This window comes from Spermophilus citellus (genome assembly GCF_964194105.1).
Source record: "Spermophilus citellus genome assembly, chromosome: 3".
In the NCBI taxonomy this organism is placed as follows: domain Eukaryota; kingdom Metazoa; phylum Chordata; class Mammalia; order Rodentia; family Sciuridae; genus Spermophilus; species Spermophilus citellus.
Window position 1 is genome coordinate 176,121,141 of NC_138184.1, and position 20,841 is coordinate 176,141,981.

At 35.4% G+C, this 20,841-nt stretch overlaps 1 protein-coding gene across 5 annotated transcripts in view; it reads left to right on the forward strand.

Annotated features, from left to right (window-relative positions):
• The first annotated feature begins 542 nt into the window (after nt 1-542).
• HBP1 (HMG-box transcription factor 1) overlaps nt 543-20,841 on the forward strand; it is a 30,814-nt gene continuing 10,515 nt past the window's right edge. For 2 of the 5 annotated variants that reach the window (XM_081288525.1, XM_081288521.1), the window contains exons 1-8: nt 543-678; nt 10,624-10,807; nt 12,949-13,177; nt 15,630-15,771; nt 16,218-16,329; nt 16,414-16,526; nt 19,045-19,201; nt 19,984-20,128. In XM_081288525.1, coding sequence (XP_081144651.1) covers nt 664-678; nt 10,624-10,807; nt 12,949-13,177; nt 15,630-15,771; nt 16,218-16,329; nt 16,414-16,526; nt 19,045-19,201; nt 19,984-20,128 — 1,097 coding nt within the window. In that variant the 5' untranslated portion in view covers nt 543-663. Of the gene's footprint in view, nt 766-9,156; nt 9,231-10,623; nt 10,808-12,948; nt 13,178-15,629; nt 15,772-16,217; nt 16,330-16,413; nt 16,527-19,044; nt 19,202-19,983; nt 20,129-20,841 lie in introns of all 5 variants that reach the window. The other 3 variants (XM_081288523.1, XM_081288522.1, XM_081288524.1) reach the window with 3 other exon arrangements.

A 20,841-nucleotide genomic window follows, 5' to 3' on the forward strand; every position in this document is an offset into this window, starting at 1 on the left:
GAACCTGCCCTGCTTCCGCTTGTGCAGTCATCTCCTTCCCCTCGCACTAAAACAATACCTTGGCCTCTTGCCAAACTGTGAGCAGCGAACAACTCTGGCTGTTATGGCCTGGACTGGGTGCTGAGAAAGGCTGGAGTTTCTCCGAGTGCTAGAGGAGGAGGCCCAGAGGAAAAGAGGCCCAAGCTTTAAAACACTCCCTTCCTCCGCCCCCTCCCTTTTGTCTCAGACACCAAAACAAACGAGCTGATACACGTGTCCCTATGACTCTTGTTTACTATCAAGACTGTGCTGTGCACATACTTCTGGGATGTGTAGTCCAACCGGTTCCCCCCGCCTTCAGTTTTCTCCCCTAACAAATGAGGCTGAAACTACGAACCCACAATCCATGTCGGGGGCAAAGTTTGGCCCAGGTCCCCAGAGTCTCGGCAATAGTCCAATCCGAAGCGCTTACTCCAGTGATTGACAGGCCATCTCCTCCAGTAAACACAACACAAAAGTCAATACATGCCCGCCCTCCGAGACGGACCACGGTATCACCCAATGGGAAAGTGGAAAGAGAGAATGGCAGTTTTGTAGACCAATAAGAGGGCGAAAGAGCTGCACGAAGGCTCAACCCCCAGGGGGTTGAGGGGAGGGGGAAGACGAAGCTTGAAAGACTTGGTAATGGCGACGGGTTTGGTAAGTAGGAAAGTTTCGGTTGAGGAGTAAGAGCCGCGACGGGAGCAGTAACGCGCGCCGGAGAAGGCGTCATCAGCCTGAGAGGGGGTACGCGAGCTTCTGGTGGGGGTGTCGCCGCCACAGCTGCCCGCGACTAGGCTGCCCGCACTCTGCGGCGGGTTTGTTGTCTTTCTGTTCCGAAGGGGTGGGGGTGGGGAAGGGAGGGGCAGAAGCCCGAGGGGATTGGGCGGCTAGGCGACCTCGGGTCCGGGTTCCTCTTTCTCCAGGGCTGCCCCCAGGGTGGGGGCAATTAACTGTCAGACTACTGCCCGCGCGCGGCGAGTCTATCGGACCGGCGGTTTCCGCGAGCTCACCTGGGCTTCGCGGCGCCGGCGTTCGGGGTCTCGGGGCGGAGGGTAGGAAGAGGCTGGGCGAAAACCGCGGTCTGGGCCGCGTTCGCGGTGGGTGGTCGGGCCCGGCCCAGAGAACGGGCGGGCCTGGGCGGGGTAAGGGGTCGGCGCGGCACTTGGGTTGCCCCGGAAAAGTTTGATTTCAACTCCCTTCTTGTTGGCAGAGGGTCGGAGGCTAGCCACAAGTGAGGGGCAGAACCGGGGTAGATGACCCTAGTGAAGTGCGGTCTTGTTCTGGGCCAAGAGGGGTTCAGGCGGAGGTGGGAAGCGAGGGTAGCCGCTGGGCCCCGGGGCTCATTGTTACGCAGTTCGAATGAATGGGCTCCGAGGCGCCTGCGCGGTGGGGCTGAGCGGAGGGGAAAAACAAGCTTGGCGTCCAGGCTGCGATCACATGATGGGGGGATGGGAGGGGAGCGCTATGAATGGCGAAAGAGGGTGGGGGTGGACTTGGCGTGAACTGGGAGGCGCTGCTCCTTGTGACCCAGAGAGGAGGCTTGGCAGGCGATTCCAGACTCCGCCTTTTAATTTATGCTGCTGCCGCAGGCAGATTAAAACAAAACAAGAAAGAATCCTGGCGGAGTCAGCAGCCGGGTTTTTGTAGCTTTAAACGCTGCTTGCTGTCTAGGGGATTTTACTCTCCGCTGTGTGCTCCAAGTTCTCTGGATGTCTTTCGTAGGGAGTTTTCAGCTAGAGTCCATTTCAAAAGAAGTACTGACAGCACGGCAGTACACAAAGTTTATTGACTCAGGATGCCGCTGACGCTAGAACGGAAGGTGGCTTTTTAAAAAGGAAGTTTTACCTATTGAGAAGCTATGGAGTCCTATCAACAATTCTGGCGAAGTTCTTTGTATTTATTTTCTAATAAATAACAGTAACGATGACTCAACACAGTGGTTTTGAAATTAAAATTGCCTTTTGGGAGCTAATAATAATTTTAACACCAACTACTTATGTTTTGGTCTTTTTTTTTTTTCCCCCCCGCCGTTGTTTATTTGCTAAGAAGAGTGTTAGGACGATCTGTTTTTTTTTTTTCTTCTACACTAAGTTCTTGCTGGGTTGGCAATATTTGATAAAGTTTCAAAGAAATTTGAGTACTTTCAAAAGAAAGCCGCTCAAGTTTTTGAGCTACTTTATACTTTTGAGGAAGGTATAATTTAACAAAATGCTATTTATTTATTTATTTATAGTTGTATGGAACCGGAACCCAGTGCCTCACACATGCTAGGAAAGTGCCCTGCCACTGAGCTACAGCCAGTTTGTAGAAGGAATTTATTTCACTTTGTAGTTTTCATCTTAATTTTATGAACCAAATTGCTTTTTTATTTAAAAGTTTTCCGAATGCATTCACTCACCAGCGTCAAGGTTTGAACCTTTCAGAATTCAAACATGATAGCATCCTATTGTCTTCACTGTATTTTAACTTATTTGGACTCTCCTCCCTATCCAAGTGCCCTCTAAAAGAAAGCATATGACATGTACTTCGTGAATGAATAAACTGCTGTGCCCTGAAGGTTCTTCTGCAGTGAATTGCAAGCTGGTTTCTTTTATATCTGTTTGAAATGAAAATATCAGGCATACCTTATCAAAAAGAAGTTACTACCATGTCAATGAGACAAGACCAAATATTTTTTGTGTTTTAACTAAGAAAAGGACTATTCAAATGGGAAAATAAATGACAAGAAATTACAAAATATTTTAAACTGACACCCATTACAAAACTCAGGAAGATGGACATATTTTTTCTTGTTTATTAATTGCCTGACAATTAATATTCCTTCATATTTTGATATGCCTTTATTTTGTGCTTCCAGTCATAATTTAATAGTATTTTCTTCTGAAATTAGAAAAATAATTCTTATATTGATTAATTGAATTATTAAAAGTTATTGACAGTAGCTTAGAAAAGCTTTTCTCAAGTTATTAGTAATGTGAAAATAAATAGGATAACAAATATAGGAAAACAGGTTTACATAATATGAATTTTTAGATTTCAAGTTTTTTATAGAGTCCTGTGACTGCTTAATGGTATTATGAGTTCTGTGTACATTCATCAATATTAACATTTCATGTTGAATAAGCATGAAAACCACTGATAACTTGTATAGATGTGAAAACTACTCATAACTTGTATAGATGTGATTGAGCAATGTACAGCTAAGTCAAGGATGTGGCATGTAGTATCTTTTCTACTTAAAATTCTGATGTCTAGATAGGGACTAGTTCTTTTACAAATAAAATTCAGGCATAGAAATTAAAATGTTCAGGGCCATAAAGGTGTTAAGTGTTATTCTACCGTAGTATAGGAAACAACCTGCTATTTGTGGGATTTTATTGTTTTTACACAGTGGCAAACGAGTTGTAGAAATAGTTCTGTAAAAGAAGTGAAGTTTCAGTGAAAATATTAAGGAATTGTATTAAGGCCACCCAACTGCTTTTGTTTAGAAAGTTACATTTGGAATAGTTTATGTAAGTTTGTCTGCTGTGTCATGTTTTATCTTGTAATACATTCTAAATACCTTAATTCAGAGGTACTATACATTTGAGATGTATAGTAATTGCACATTACCTTCTCTTCACTCACTCTTTCAAAATAATTTGAGCAAATAGTCTAGAATTGGTATGAAAGTCTTCAGGATTAGAGGAGAACATATAGAAGATCATAGCATAATCATGAAAAAATAAGGATTCAGAAAGAACAGGCACTTCAGAAGCAGGAGTCTAACCTATGTTGATCTATATCTTTTATCTTTTTTCCCTTGGTTCTCCAAAAAGCAAATGGTCCCATTCAGTGGTCAGAGTCCTGTGGTTTTTTTCCTCCATAATAATATATTGTTCACAGAACTGTTTTGAATTTTAAATAAATTTTTTAAAAGTATAATTCATAAATACTTATGTGGAAATATTCTATAGGTAGGTAGGCATTTGTAAACCCCTGTTTCCCGTTTTCATTCATTGACTTAGCTGTTTGTAGTCTTCCTCTCCTTTGTAAGACTGTGGATATTTGCTTCTGAAAATTTGCACACCAAAAACAATAGGGCCTCCCAGCCCCTATCCCCTATCCAGTAAAATTTGAAATATTGAACATGACCTTTCAAAGCACAACAACTATAGGAGAATTTTATTCTTTCCTTTAAAAATCACTGATCTTGTGAAGAAATGACACATACAGAGTTAAGTAAAATACAAGGCAAGTTCTGTTGAATCTTTTAATCCCAAAGCAGAATACAAAATCATAAATAAACAATAGGGTTAGCTCTACCAGGAGATATTTGAAAGAGCAACTGTTTTTCAAAATGAATGTCTAGTTAGTGTAATGTATGGTGGGGAGTATTTTTGAATAAGAACTCTTTCCATATTCTTTTCCCAAGTCAGAGTCCTTGTTTTCTTTCCCAAGAATAGTTTGACAGGGAAAAATAGTTTGACAGAAAAGTGAGACAACTTACATTTGTATATGGTTTTTATATTTTGTTTTCATGTATTTTATTTAATTCTCCAATACCCTTGTGAGATAAGTAGAGGTACTGTGAGGCTAAGGTTAAGTTACCTGCCCCTGGTCCACAGCCAGCAAGAGTGAAATTCAAGTCTTCTGTCTTTAAGTCTAGGCTTTCTTTTAGGGTATAGTAGGTCTGTAGTAGCAAAACTTCAGCTGATGGCCAAATTTTGATTACCTTGAGCAGGGAGAGGTGCAAATACATAGAACTTAAGTTCAATAAGTATTTTATCCCTTTTGTTATTTATAGGTAGCTGTGTTTTGAAATTAATGCTTTTTTTCCAACTTCATTCAAAGAGTGTTGGGATGGTCGTAAATAACTAAGACAAGGTGTTGAAGAAATGATAAAGTTAAAAGGAGATGTTAGTGTACTGTAAATGATGATTGGCTGACCTGCTTTTAGGGAAGAAAAAAATCTAGCTGGGAAGAGTTCTGGAGAGGGAGGGGGGAAGACAAGACAGATTGCATCTATTTTGTGAACCCCAGGAACAGTACTGTTTATACATAAAGGATAACTGAAGAGAGAGAGAGATGTGGTACAGCCTCTGAATTTCATAACAAAAGTTGAAAAAAATGGGAAAATTTTAAACTGTAAGATTTCATTTGGGGTTGACTTACACAGCTCAAATATATATATAAAGCATGGTACAGTTGTTCAGAAAGTTTTTTAGTCAAGATAGGTTTAATTATGTCCTGTATGTTTAAGATGTTGGATAGATTTCTATGCAAAGAGTTATCTATGTGCTATCTCAACTGTTAATATTAGTTGCTAAAAGAACTCGCACAGAATGACTAGTTCCTCTCTTGTCTTAGGAGTTACTAAATAAGGAATCTGCATTGATACTACCAATTACCCTTTCTTTTATGAGAATTCTTGCAAAAGAAGCTGGAGGCAGGTGGCTTACATAGAAATTAAGAATGTGAGTGTATTTCTTTTTCTTAACTGCACCCTACCTTAAATATATGAATATGTTTCTACATATTCATGTAGTGTTTTAGTATGATTTTGCATAGATTCCAAAAAGAGTTTCAAGTGTAGTACTGATCATGTCAAAACCCTATCCAAAAATCTTTAGTGATTCCCCATTGTCTCATAATTGATGACAATACTAGCCACATTACGTTTGCTTTGTGTTGGGTGTTTCTTAGCATTTTACCTTCTTACTGAGTTTTATAATAATGTATAATAATGTTTTTTACAAAAAGGCACGAAGATCTTAAATAATTAAGGGGAACGTAGCTAGTAAGTGGAAAATCTGGTACATAAACTCAGCCTGATTTCAGAGTCCTTACTCTTGTCTTAGGGGTAAAAAAGAAGGAAAAAAGAAAATTCATTTTTCCTAAACTAAGATCAGAGATTCACATCTTGGTCTACCTTTCCACATAATAACCTATGAGCTTAGTATCTATGACCACATAACACATAAGGCCATCCCACTTTCTGGTGATGCTAGATTCTGCATATTTCTGGTCTTACCCAGTACTGGCCAGCTGTTTGAGCTTTCTATTGTAGTTTTGTTCTCACTGGGAAACCACCCTGCTCTGTAGAAAGGGGGTCATTTACTTGGATTTTTTCATGAATGTATAGATTCCTTGAGAGTCTTCATTTATTACCATTGAGATCTAACGTTACAATTAATATGCCATATACATAATATGTATTAAATAAATGGACATTTTTCTTAATGAAAAAAAATTAGCAATTATTTTTAGCTCAGTAGTTGTTAACACACTATGCTTGGAATTCCTTTGAAAGCAAACAAATGAAAACCAGTGCACAGTGTTGGACCTCAGAACAAATCATATCCTCTGGGGATTGGGCTTGGGTATCATTTGTTTAAAGCATACATGATTCTTTATGCCACAAGAGTTGAATTGAGAATCACTGGTTAAACTTAATTCACTCAATATTTTTTTTTTTAATTTAAAGATTAGGTGGAGACTCAGAAATATGATTTGAAACTTGAAAAATCCCGTTTCTTTTAACCATCCATTTTGTAGGAAATTACTGTACCTCAGCAGATTTGCTATAACTGTACATTAAGACTGATTAATCAGTACATTGTATTAACCTTTTGTATTTAGGAAAAATGAATTTTCTTTTTTATGCCTATGTATTAACCTTTTAAATGCCTTAAACATCTTTTAGATAGACAAACTGTTATTTGCTTGAAGTAATGGCATAATACATGATTGGTACTGAGATGTGTTGGATGACTTGTCATATTTCCCAGGAAAGAAGCAGCTGAAACTGAATAGCTGTCTGGTTGTTTACTGTTATCCATTTCAAATGCTGTTGTATTTACCACATTAAGAATCTGTAGTATGACAGCCAGAGAAATAATATGTGAGGTGAATAGGGAGCCTACATCCTGGGAACAAATTTTTACCCCTCAAACATCAGATAGAGCTCTAATCTCTAGAGTATACAAAGAACTCAAAAAGTTAAACAACAAAAAAGCAAATAACCCAATCAACAAATGGGCCAAGGACTTGAACAGAAACTTCTCAGAAGAGGATATACAATCAGTCAACAAATACATGAAAAAATGCTCACCATCTCAAGCAATCAGAGAAATGCAAATTAAAACTACCCTAAGATACCATCTCACTCCAATAAGAATGGCAGCCATTATGAAGTCAAACAACAATAAGTGCTGGCGAGGATGGTGGGGGGAAGGTACACTCATACATTGCTGGTGGGACTGCAAATTGGTGCAGCCAATTTGGAAAGCAGTATGGAGATTCCTTGGAAAGCTGGGAATGGAACCACCATTTGACCCAGCAATTCCCCTTCTTGGACTATACCCAAAAGACCTAAAAAGAGCATACTACAGGGACACAGCCACATCAATGTTTATAGTAGCACAATTCACAATAGCTAGAATGTGGAACTAAGCTAGATGCCCTTCAATAGATGAATGGATTAAAAAAATGTGGCATTTATACACAATGGAATATTACTCAGCACTAAAAAATAACAAGATCATGGCATTTGCAGGGAAATGGATGGCATGAGAGCAGATTATGCTAAGTGAAGTTAGCCAATCCCTAAAAAACAAATGCCGAATGTCTTCTCTGATATAAGGGGGGGTGACTCAAAATGGGATAGGGAAGAAGAGCATGAGAAGAAGACTACCACTAAATAGGGAAGAGAGGTGGGAGAGAAAAAGGGAGAAGGGGGGTTGCACGGAAGATGGAAGGAGAACCTCATTGTTATACAGAATACATATATGATGTTGTAATGAGAAAAAGAAGAAAAAGTGTGTTACATTAAATTGGATAGAGAGAGGGGATGGGAGAGGAGGGGAGGAGTAAGGAGGATAGGAAGGGCAGCAGAACAGAATTGACAATATGATTGATGTATGTACATTCCATATATGTATTATATGTCAAAATTCATTCTGCTGTCATGTATGACTAAAAATAAATAAATAAATAAATGATTAAAAAAAGAATCTGTAGTATGAAAGGAAAACAAACAAAAACCATAGTATAATAGTACTCTATAATCTGAGGATAAGGGTCATTTTTTTAAATTGAGTTAAAAAAATGACAGCGGAATGCATTGTAATTCTTATTACACATATACCACACAATTTTTCATCTCTCTGGTTGTATATAAAGTATGTTGACACCAATTTGTGTCTTCATACATGTACTTTGGATAATGATGTCTATCACATTCTACCATCCTTGCTAATCCTCTGCCCCTTCCCTTTCCCTCCCACCCCTCTGCCCTATCTAGAATTCATCTATTCCTCCCATGCTCGGATAAGGTCATTTTTGAGGGGTACAGGCAAAAAGCATACAAAATAGAATGTTAGAAACAACATAAGGCAATATTCACTTTAGAGATATATATGTTAGAGATACATGCATGCACATGTTTATTGTGGCACTGTCCATGATATCTAATATAAACGATCAGCCTAAGTCCATCAACTGTTTGGTGGATAAAGAAAATGTGGTGTGTTTGTGTGTGTGTGTGTGTGTGTGTGTGTGTGTGTACATGTACACACACACACATACATATACATACACACAGTGGAATAATATTCAGCCATAAAGAATGAAATTCCATCATTGGCAGCAAATGGATGGATCTGGAGGACATTATGTTGCAAAATATGCCAGAATACTAAGACAAGTACCACAAGTTCTTTCTATATGTGGAAGCTAAAAAATGCCAACCCAAATATGCAATAGTAATAATCAGAGAGTGGGCAGGGTATATGTGGTTCAGGAAAGTTAAATAAAGGGAAGTTATAATTGAACACTGTTTGTTGCATGCATGTATGGAAATATCATACTAATATACTGAAAACCTTTAATATATACAATTAATACATGATAATCAAAATGAAATAAAATGATTATAAAAATAGCATCTTTTAAAAAAGAGAACATTAAGATGTTTGATCACCATCCACTTATTAATTTTTATCTAGGAATCTAAAATAATCCTATACTGTAAGTAAATACTTTTTCATTATAATAAAGTATTGTTTAGAAGAATGAGAAAATTGGGAGTAACAGCTATAGGAGGGATAAGTGAATTTTGGGATATCCTCACTAGGTATACTATTTAACTTCTAGATTCTTCCATATGACATAGGAAAAAGTTTATGAACATATCTTAAGTTATCAACTCTAATATGAAGTATGAAAAAGTAAGTGTGAGTATGTGTGCATGATAAAGAGATTAGATTTTAATACACCAAAATGTTAGCAGTATCTAAATCTGTTTGATGGGGTTAGAAGTTATCATTATATTTCTTTCTTTTTTTCCCAGATTTTTACAGTGATATTGTATATTTTATAGTTGGGAAACATTTCATAATCAACACAATCATGAAAACGCATTTGGTAGAAAAAGAGCTCAGTGATTACATCATGGTTTAGAAAGCTATGGTATAAATACTAAGTATTGAAGATCTTTGTATTTTTGATCAGACTGGACTAGCATAGTTGATTTTTAACTGTTAATAGCTTTCAAGAGCAGTATATTTTATTGTTTTGCTTTGAGAAAAAGCTATGTATTGTTGAAAAAGTAAGGATTTTTTGTGACCCAGGGGAAGAGGTTGGTCTTATACATCATAGGCAAATACTATGCCATCAAGCTATACCCCACTCCATTGTGTATTTCTTATTAACCTATTTGAATTTTTTTAATGAAATTTGGAGGATAGCCTGAGGAATCAAGAAATCTTCTTGCTGTTATCACTCATACTAAGTAGCTAATTGATTATTGTCCAGAGACCAGTGTAAAGGGTATTAACCACATTCTCCTTTCATAAGACATTGAATGGACTTTGCTCAGAATTTAAGTGTATTAGCCTATATTATTCTCTTCTTTGCCATAAGTTGTAGGCTTGATTTGAAGGTAGTTTTACTGGTGGTTTAGCCAAATTCACTATGATTATTATTCATCTTTCTAGAAGTACCAGCCTATTCTGAATCAAAGGTATCTTTTTATTATGGCTAGATCCCAGATTCTCTTTAAAAATATGATACGTGTAGCATGGCCATTTAAAGAAACTTTTTAGAGATTATAATTATCTTTAAGTGTGTTAAAGTTGTTCACTTTCAGAATATGAGGAAACAAAATATTGAACACAGTTGATAAATAGAATGGAATAGTCTTTTAAAAAAAGAAAAAAATCAGAATCGTCCTCCAGTCTTTATTTTTTATTTAACTGAGGAGAGTTTAATTTTCTTTTGAATTTGAAGATACATATGGAAAAAAAAGTTTCATTAGTCTTAATATTTGCATCTGAAAGAGTTACAAGCTTGAAGAAATAAATATGTATAATAGCTATTATTTAAAACTAAAAGCTTAATTCAAGATGTTAATCCTTTAGTAATTAGGTGTAATTTAGTACAGAATACACAGCTGTAGGCCAAGACAGGGATTTGTCATGGTCCAGAGGAATTGAGGAAGGTATAAATGGCAATATGTGATTTAAGTTAAAAATGTAACATAGTGATGTGTCTTTGATCTTATACTTATGTGATAATCAAATCACATAACTTGATAATTTTTTCCTCTTTATTATTTTTAAGTCGGAGCACCGTAACATGGTGTGGGAAGTGAAGACAAATCAGATGCCTAATGCAGTACAGAAACTCCTGCTGGTGATGGACAAGAGAGCTTCAGGAATGAATGACTCATTGGAGTTGCTACAGTGTAATGAGAATTTGCCATCTTCACCTGGCTATAACTCCTGTGATGAGCACATGGAGCTTGGTAAACAAAATTTAAAATTAAAATTATCTAGGAATCTTACTAAGATTCAAATTAATTTTCACATTTAGTCAGCTTCTCTGCTTAACCTTCAACTGGCTAAAAAAGTTTATTTTTGTGTATTAGGAATACACAACATTTTCGATTCTTGCTTTTAAAATATTACTTAAAAATCAAAGTGACTGAGCTATTTATAGTTATCATAGACTCATTTAAGTTATTAAACTGAATGCTTTGTTTTGTGTATAAAGATTAGACTACTAAATACCTTAGAAATAGTCTATTTTTTTTTTTTTTAAAGATGTCAATTTTGAAACATCCTCCCAGTGAGCTTTTCAGGGCTGATTTGTTGGTATAATAGGGAAATGACTGTGGACCCTTGTACCTTAAAGTGATCATTCTTGCTGAGTTACTCTGGAAATATGTGACCTGTAGAATTGTGTAGATTTGTTGAGGGGTGATTTGAATTGTATTGCTTTGAGGCTGGTGTTCAGGAGAAAATGAGTGCCCTTGGCTTGCAGCCCAGCTTTTCAATTCAGCTTTGTCTCCATTTAATATGTAGTTGCCTTTAATGTTCATTAACAATTCTGAAGAGGAGGACTGTCCTTATTTTACAAATGCTGAAATAAAAGGAAGAGATTATATACTATAGTAATGTTTGGGAATTTGGAGATCTTGAAGGTCTTGGGACCTGTTTGAATGCCAAGGATTTTCAGAACCTGAATATCATTGAGTAATAGTTCCTGTTGTACAAGGAGCACTATCTTGTTTTAGGTTTCAGGAGGAAATCAGGCTCAGGGAGTCAAAAACTTAGCCCTTCCATCCATGACTTCAGAAAGTAGTTAATTTTGTGTACTTGAAAGACAGAAAGGAACCCTTTATAATAAAGAAATGGTCAAAGAGTGTTGGCAATGAGGGGAGGGAAGTAGCTACACCAGTGTGAGAATTTGGAGGTGAAATTATCTTAAATTGATGTGATGTTTTAGAACTCCTTGGCTGCTTCATGAAACGGTATAACTTCTAGTCAGTTTTAAGTATTGATACACTGAATTACTAATTTTAATTAAGCATTTTGAGTTTTGTAAGATATTCTGAAATATTTGCTTGAATAGGAACTGTACCTACTTTTTCGGATGACATTTTAGACAACTTGAAGAGTTTTCTTATGTTTGAGAGACCCAATAGATTATATAGTTTTCAGTTTAGATGTGTTTACTAGAGAAGGCTTTTTGTTTGTTTGTTTGTTTGTTTGTTTGTTTAAGGCCTGTCAGATGATCTTTCTTTTTCTATCTCCTTTTTTTTTCCTTCTTGAATTCTTTTTTTTTTTCTTTTCCAAACTCATTGTTCTTTGTAGTGTTATTTGGGTAGTAGTGCTATTTTTTTCTTTTGGAGAGTATAAAGTTTATCATGATACACTTTTGGGGAATATATTTATAGAAAAAAAATAGCCAGAAAGTATTACTGAGTTCAGAATTTCTTAATGAAAAGAAATACTTTTGGGGCTAGGGATGTAACTCAGTAGTAGAGCACTTGCCTATGTAGCATGTGTGATGCCCTGGTTTCAATCCTCAGCTACATTTTAAAGCTTTAACACAGATTTGTGTAAGCAACACTGAAAAATAAATACGATCTACATTCTCATCTTTGGAAATTGTTGTTTTCAATGTTGCAGTTATCTGTATTGCAAGTCAATCAGTGTGTAAGTAATAACTACATATATGTACACACATAAGATGTGTTTTTCCTCAGTAACTTTTTAATGTTAAAAAAAAGTCTTTGTGTAATTACTTCCAGGTAAGGTACAAAAAAAAAAAAAAAAAAAATGAGAGGAAGAGCAGAAAGCACAGAGTGAGCCCTGTTAGTGTGAAAACACTTGTGGTAATTACATGGTTTAGGTGATGAACCATTTTCACATCACATTTGTTGGGTTTACTTCTTGATCAGACTCTATTAACCCTTAAATAGCAAAATGTCATTTTTTAAAAATAATTTGTTCAAGAAAATACATTGAATTTAATTTTGAATTTATGATTTTCCTCTCATAAAATGAACTAGCTAAATTTGGTGACTTTTAGCTGAAATATTAATATTATTCATTGTATTATTAATTTGCTTTTTGAAATATTGAATGTGTGTATTTGCAGATGATCTTCCTGAACTTCAGGCTGTTCAAAGTGATTCTACCCAATCTGCCATATACCAGCTAAATTCAGATGTTTCTCATCAAGAATATCCAAGACCATCTTGGAACCAGAATACCTCAGACATATCGGAAAATACTTACGGTGAAAATGAGGTGGATTGGCTAACAGAATTAGCAAATATTGCCACGAGTCCACAAAGTCCACTTATGCAGTGCTCATTTTATAACAGGTAGGAGCATTTATTGTATTTTCATTTAAAACTTCTATAATTCTAAAAAGCTATGTTATAAGAACATTTTAAATTAAAATTTTAAATTAACTATCTTGTGGATGTTTAACATAAACTAAAATTTAAATAAAGTCATTAGAAATAAGCTCTTTGTTTCATAATGATCAAAGACTTAGTTCACTCAATATCATCATTTCATATGTTTAAGAACTGGATCAAGGTGCTATGAAAAAAGTTTAAAAATTTGGTAAATGTCATCAAAAAGTTATCAAAAATATATTAGACTGAGAAATACTATTACTATACATTTCATGATCAAAGATAGAAATTAATTTGTCTGAAGAACCATAGTTAGAATGAGCATTGTATTGTAAGTATTTGTAAACTTTGAATTTGGCTCCTTTTGGTCTAGGTTTATTTTTTTCAATCTATGTAGTCTTACCTGTCCTTTTGCTGATTGCATGCCTGTAATCCCAGTAACTTGGGTGGCTGAGGGAGGAAGATTACAAGTTTGAGGCCTGCTTCAGCAACTTAATGAGGCCCTAAGCAACTGAGTGAGACCCTGTTTCAAAATAAAAACATAAAAAAGGCTGGAGTTGTAGTTCAGTAGTATAGTGCTCCTAGGTTCAATCCCCAGAAACCCCCTCCCAAATCATTTTAATATTAAAAAAAAATGGACTTCTCTTGATAAAATTACTGTTTTATATATCTAGACCAGTGTTGAAGAAAATGTGTTGCTGTACTGTGAAATTATGAAAGCTTCCCACTATCATTCCTCAGGAGACCTAAGTGGATAACATTTCATTATTTATCTCTAAAAACACATGGATTAAATTAGGCAGTTTATAATAGAGAAATGCCCAGATTTACATTACTGTTAGTAAAAAATGATAGAGTATACTGATAGAATATTTAGGCTCCATACATTATATTTTATTATTCCATTTTTGATGGTGCGAGGGATTGAACCCAGGGCCTTAAACATTCTAAACAAGTGCTCTACCACTCAGCTACAACCCCAGTACTGTCCCCATACCTTTTTTTAGAATATCACAATTTCTGTTTTAAATTGTTAAATAGAAGAACTGGAAAAATCCATTTTTCATGAAGTCAAGGATGAACAAAAGGAATTTAAAGCCATTTGGCCATTCTCTAATACTTCATGCATATCTAAATGTGTAATAAAGAAGGTGGGCAGATGTTAGCATGTTTCTTGCAGTCTAAAAGTGATTGGAGAGTATGCTAAAATGCATGGAAACTTTAGGGGCTTTTTAATTTAAGGAGTGATATAAACATGAAAACAAAATGTAGTTTCATAGTTTCTCTTTAAAAGAGCATTTTTACATAGATATAAATAATAATGTTAATGGGGATAAAATGAAAATTGAGGGACTAATAAAATTTCTTTTAAGGACTGCATTTTTAAAAATAATTTTTAGTTATAGGTGGACACAATACCATTATTTTATATTTATATGTGGTGCCGAGGATCTAAACCAGTGCCTCACAGGTGCTAGACAAGCACGCCACCCCTGAGATACAACCTCAGCCCCAAGGACTACATTCTTATTTGGCATTTCTGCTCTACTTCTTTTCAAACTTCTCAGTGTTTACATATGATTCTAATTTCTTGTAGGTTTGTTTCTTACTGTCACTCTCTCATTAAAATTGGGTCTGTTTGTGAAAGTATATTCTTGGAAGCTTCTTTAAAGGGAGAACTGCCTGGTAAAGAGACTTGATGAGAAGGGGTCAGGTTTTTTAAAGGTGGTCCTAGGAGAGAAATAACTAGACCTTATAATGTGTAGTTGCTTTTCAACGGGTTTATATTAAAAAATATAATGTAGTGTCCGGTTGCAAGGAATGGCAAGTAGACTGCTTTCTGCTATGATAAGTCTAAGCATTTTTGCTTAAGGCAGTTTGTAGTGTCTGCCCAATGATAAAATGGTTGCTAGATAAGCAGTTGAGTGTTGCTCATGTTAAGCTTAAGATGCTGTAAACATATTGAGATTTATTGAATACATGAAAGTAAAAGGAAATGAATGGGAAGCTGCAGTGGGGTATTATCATTTATGAATAAAAATACACACATTTATTTGTATTGAGATAAAAATGAATGGGATAAATAAATGAAACAGTGGTAATTTAAAATTTACTGTTAAGGCCTGGGGTTATAGCTCAGTAATAGAGTGCTTCCCTAGAGTGTGTGAGGTCTTAGGTTCAATCCCTAGCACTGCAAAAAATAAGTAAATAAAAATTGTTAAATCTGCTATGTGAAGTGGGTTTGGGTAAGAAGTTAAGCAATAACATTTTTATAAATAACATCTTGCTCTTTATTGATGTTAGCATAGCTATCTTAAATGTAATCAGCACTTAGAATGTGATGTTCTTTTCATCAAAAAGAGGATCTACTTTAAGAAACTGGTTTATAGTAAAACTTGCTGCTTTGTTTTAGATCATCTCCTGTACACATCATAGCAACAAGCAAAAGTTTACATTCCTATGCACGACCTCCACCAATGTCCTCTTCTTCAAAGAGTGAGCCAGCCTTCCCTCACCATCACTGGAAGGAGGAAACACCAGTAAGACATGAAAGGGTGAGTCTATTCATGAGGTTAAACTTTTATTAAATTTATTCAAACAGTTGAAATACATTAACAAAACATTTAAGAAATTCTTTTGAAGACTGTATAGATGGGAAATATTGTTTCATTGTTCTATTAGTGATATGGATTGGATTTTATATACAGCTCTACGGATAGGAAAGTATGTTACATATGGGAATGCACATTAAACCAAAAGGTACAGAAACTTCAGTTTTTGAAAGTGTTTCCCCCCTTAGTTTAGAATGATGAAGTTATTTGGAAGCTTGGGAGGAAAATGGGTATTAAAAGATATATTAGAGGAATGGGGATATAGCTCAGTTGTTAGAATGCTTGCCTTGCATAATAAGGCCCTGGGTTCAATCCCCAGTACCAAAAAAAAAAAAAAAGATATATTAGAAAAACAAAAATAAACAAGTTTATAATATTTTTCTCCATAGGCAAATAGTGAGTCAGAATCTGGCATCTTCTGTATGTCCTCCCTGTCAGATGATGATGATTTGGGATGGTGCAATTCCTGGCCTTCAACTGTTTGGCACTGTTTTTTGAAAGGTAAAGAAATGTGTCAGTTTTTACAGCTTACTTGTGCTCCTCACTAATCACATGTCTAATATTTGTTTTCTAATTAAACTTTAGGCACACGACTGTGCTTTCATAAGGGAAGCAATAAGGAATGGCAAGATGTTGAAGATTTTGCTAGAGCTGAAGGCTGTGATAATGAGGAGGAACTCCAAATGGGCACTCACAAGGTTGATTTAAAATTGTTTACAAATTTTTGATCTTTCAAATATTTCTATTTATGTTTCAATGGCATCTTATATTTTAGGTAGAGGTTTTATGACCACGCATTGTTGCTAGCTTGATGGACAGTAGTGATGACTTTAGACTTACCTAAATTAATTATACTTTCTCAAAATAGGATGAAGAGTATATGTCTTAGCACTTTTTTATACTTTGTATATTTTACATTGGGGCAAACTAACCTGGCATTAAAAATAAATAATAAATAATCTAATCAAAGCCTTGTCTTAGATAGTCTACAAAGTGGTTAATTCCTCTATAGGTAATTAACAGTTGATTATTTTGTTACTTTTTAAATGAGTCCATAAAATACTATCATTTTCTAAATTGAAAGCAAAAGCAGTAGTGATCAACATTAGGGTAAATATCTGTTGACTCCTTTTACTTTGAAATCTTTAAATTTTTCTGTCTTCACTGTAGGCAAAGAAAATAGGGATGTGAAATGTGCTTGTTTAAAATTTCCTTTTTTGATTCTGTTTTCTTTTGCTGTTGAGTAGTCTCAACCATTCAACTTAGAAAATTAGTAGAAAAATAGTCTCAACTTGGCTGCCTTTGTTGTTCGCATTTTGCTGTTACTCTTCCTTCTAATAAAGTACATAGTATTCTGACTGTGGTTTCTACTACTCTACTAAAATTGTCTCAGAGTTTACTGGTTTTATTTTAATTTCTAGGAGTAGAAACTTTTGCTTATTCTGCAACAGTTGACACACCAGGTTAATTCCTGACATTGTTTTCCTGTGATTTAAGTAGCATAACACTGCCATAGTTCTCAGTCTTTTTGACTACTGCCTGTCTGCCTATAGTGGCAAGCGTACCTAATACAAGGCTCTGTTCCTCTTCACCACTGTTGATTATATGTCAGCAGCACCTCCATATATGCAGTGGAAAACACTGTGGACTTGGCGTCAGGGAACCTGGGCCTTCTCTCTAGCTCTTCTAGAAACTTTGTGACTGAGCTTAAGCATATGGTTAATCCCTCTGGGCCTTGGCTTTCTGACCTGTAAAATGGAATTGGACTATTTTTAAAGTATCATGTAGCTCTAGTAAGAGAAGATTATATAATTTGATTTTTTACAAATATGTCTCAAACCTATAGCTATACATTTCCAACTACATGTTAAGACATCTCTACATGAACAGCATTTAGTTCTTCAAACTCAGCTTAGAATGACCATAACATACCTTGTTCTTCACCTTTCTGGCTTACTTTCTTCCTTTTTAAAAAAAGTTATTATCTTCTTGAAGATCATATTCAAAATCATGAAATTGTCTTTTACTGTTCCCTATTCTCCCTTTGTACTCAGTTGATTCTGTTTCCATAAAGATTTTCAATAGTCATTCTCTGTCAGTTCATTACTTTGTTCATGCCCTGTTGTAATAGTGATTAGGTACTATAATCTAGCTATCAGTGTATTTATTTTTCTGTGAATTTTCTGTGTCTTGTTAATGTTTGTATTTTCAGGGCCCACCACCTGGAGTGTACTAAATGCTCAACAAATATTCATTAAATTGAAATTTAGTCTGTTTCTGCTACCAGTGCACTTGACAGTTCAGGACTGTCATGTGTATCTCTCATTGTATCCTCAAATAATTGAATATGAGCATATCCTTTGTATTTTATAGTCACTATCATCTTAAAATTTACAGTCTTTGGCTGGGGTTGTGGCTCAGTGGCAGAGTGCTTGCCATGCACGTGTGAGGCACTGGGTTCAATCCTCAGTACCACCTAAAAATAAATTTAAAAAAAATAAAGATATTGTGTCCACGTATAACTAAAATAAATACACACACACACACACATACACACACACACACAGTCATATTAATAAAATACTTCCATTGACTTCCCAGTACCTTCTAAATGAAAAGTTTAAGCACTTGACTGTCTTTAAGATCCCTCTGCTAATTGACCTCTCCTTTTCAGTCACATTTGCCCCAAATCTGGACTTCACTGTATTTTTAGCAAATACTTAGCACTCCTCAAAGAAGTTGCTAAATGCAACTGTTCCTGGTGCAAGGCATGCCCTTTTACCTAAATTTCATTCATCTAGTTTTTGAAAGAGAGAGAGAATTTTAATATTTATTTTTTAGTTTTTGGCAGACACAACATCTTTGTATGTGGTGCTGAGGATCGAACCCAGGCCTCACGCATGCCAGGCCAGTGCGCTACCGCTTGAGCCACATTCCCAGCCCATTATCTTTTAAATCTTAGTTCTAGTAGAATTAGAACCTTTTTTTATTCTCTCTTGGAATCAATATCTTCCTTTACTAAACTCCACCAGCATTATTTATACGAGTTAAAAATGCTTATTCCATGCTACCTTCTATGTTTTACTCACATATGTGTCTTTCTTCACTGCTCAGTCAAAAGCTCTTTTTACCTTTTCCACGAAGTCTTACACATAATGGAAACATCACTGTGTGTTGAGCATTTCCAATTCATTCACTCTATGCATATGTTTTCAGGGTTATGGTTCTGATGGTCTAAAGTTGTTATCACATGAAGAAAGTGTATCATTTGGTGAGTCTGTACTGAAGTTGACTTTTGATCCTGGTACAGTAGAAGATGGCTTACTTACTGTAGAGTGTAAACTGGACCACCCTTTCTATGTTAAAAATAAAGGTAGGGCTTCATTTGAATTTGTAGTAACTTTTTTTTTTAAGATATTGATGTACCTTTATTTTTTTCATTTATTTATATGTGGTGCTGAGAATCGAACTCAGTGCCTCACACATGCTAGGCAAGTGCTCTACCATTGAGCCCCAACCCTAGCCCAAATGTGTAGTAACTTTTTAAAGAATGCTTCTTAATATTATCTTATGGCTTTGATGATTAAAAAAACAAATTGAAGAGAAAATTTATTCCAAACTAAACTACTATAGGAAATTCTTCTAATAGTACTTAATAGTGCTTAAGTATCTTAGCAATAATTGGGCAGAACTCTTACTTTCTGTGAATATCGGAAATTTCAGATTCATGAAGCTTAAAAATAACAATTTTAGTATAGTTTGGAGAATGGAGTATTCGATAACCACAATTTTGGTTTAGAGCTACAAATATGCTATAAACCTGAGTCACTCTTAAGAGCCTTATTACAATTACACCACGTTAAGCATACTTTAATAATTCATGGACTATTTCATGGTCTCATCACTGTTTATCATTTACAGTCTTGTAGACTGAATAGAAGGGCTAATTGATAGAGATCTTTATATAAATAAAATGCTGAATTAAATTAGCATCGAGGGCTTTTACATTGCTGAAAGTATTTGCTTTATTGCGATGATATCTTTTGCGATTTTAAATAGTAAATTTATTTTTAAGATATAGAAATATATCTTATAACATACTTTAGGTTCTTTCTGTCAATTCTCATTCTTTATGCAACTCTTGTTTAACTTTAGGTTGGTCATCATTTTATCCAAGCTTGACTGTGGTACAGCATGGCATTCCATGTTGTGAAATTCATATTGGCGATGTATGTCTACCTCCTGGACACCCTGATGCCATTAATTTTGATGATTCAGGTGTTTTTGATACATTTAAAAGGTAATATTGGATTTTTTTCATTTGTTTTCTAGTAAAGCTTATCCTTAATATCCCTAGCAATTGCTACATCAAACATTTAGGAAATTAAAACCTTAATGATTTCAAAATTGAAAGAATGATGTAGAGAAAAGTATATAAACACACACACTATTAAACAGCAACAACAAAAAAAATCAGGCAATTAAAAATATAAGCTAATGAATTTTGTATAAAGTGCTCATATAGGAAAGTGAGTTTATAAGATGTTTAGGATTAGATTAGGAAGAATATCACATGTTATATGATGAACTAGTTAATAGATCAACTTTCATAGGTATATTAAAAAAAATAGATCAAAAAACTGCAGCTGGGTGCATTGGCACACTTCTGAAATACCAGCCACTTTGAGGCAGGAAGATTGCAAGTGGAGGCCTGCCTTGGTAACTTAGCAAGACCATATCTCAAAATTTAAAAAGCACTGGGATGTAACTGAGTACACAAGGCCCTGGGTTCAGTCCCGGAAACAAAAACAAAAACAAAACAAGAAAAGAAAAGTAGTTGTTTTGAACCAGACCACAACCGTGTCCTTTTTTTTTTTTTTCCTCTTTTTTTAGCGGGTGCGATTCTTAACTACATCTTGGTTTAATATTCATTTTGACCAAGAGCATTAGTTACATGGCTTAACAAATAATAAAACTGACACCAAATAAAAATTGACATTGGGAAAGACTTAA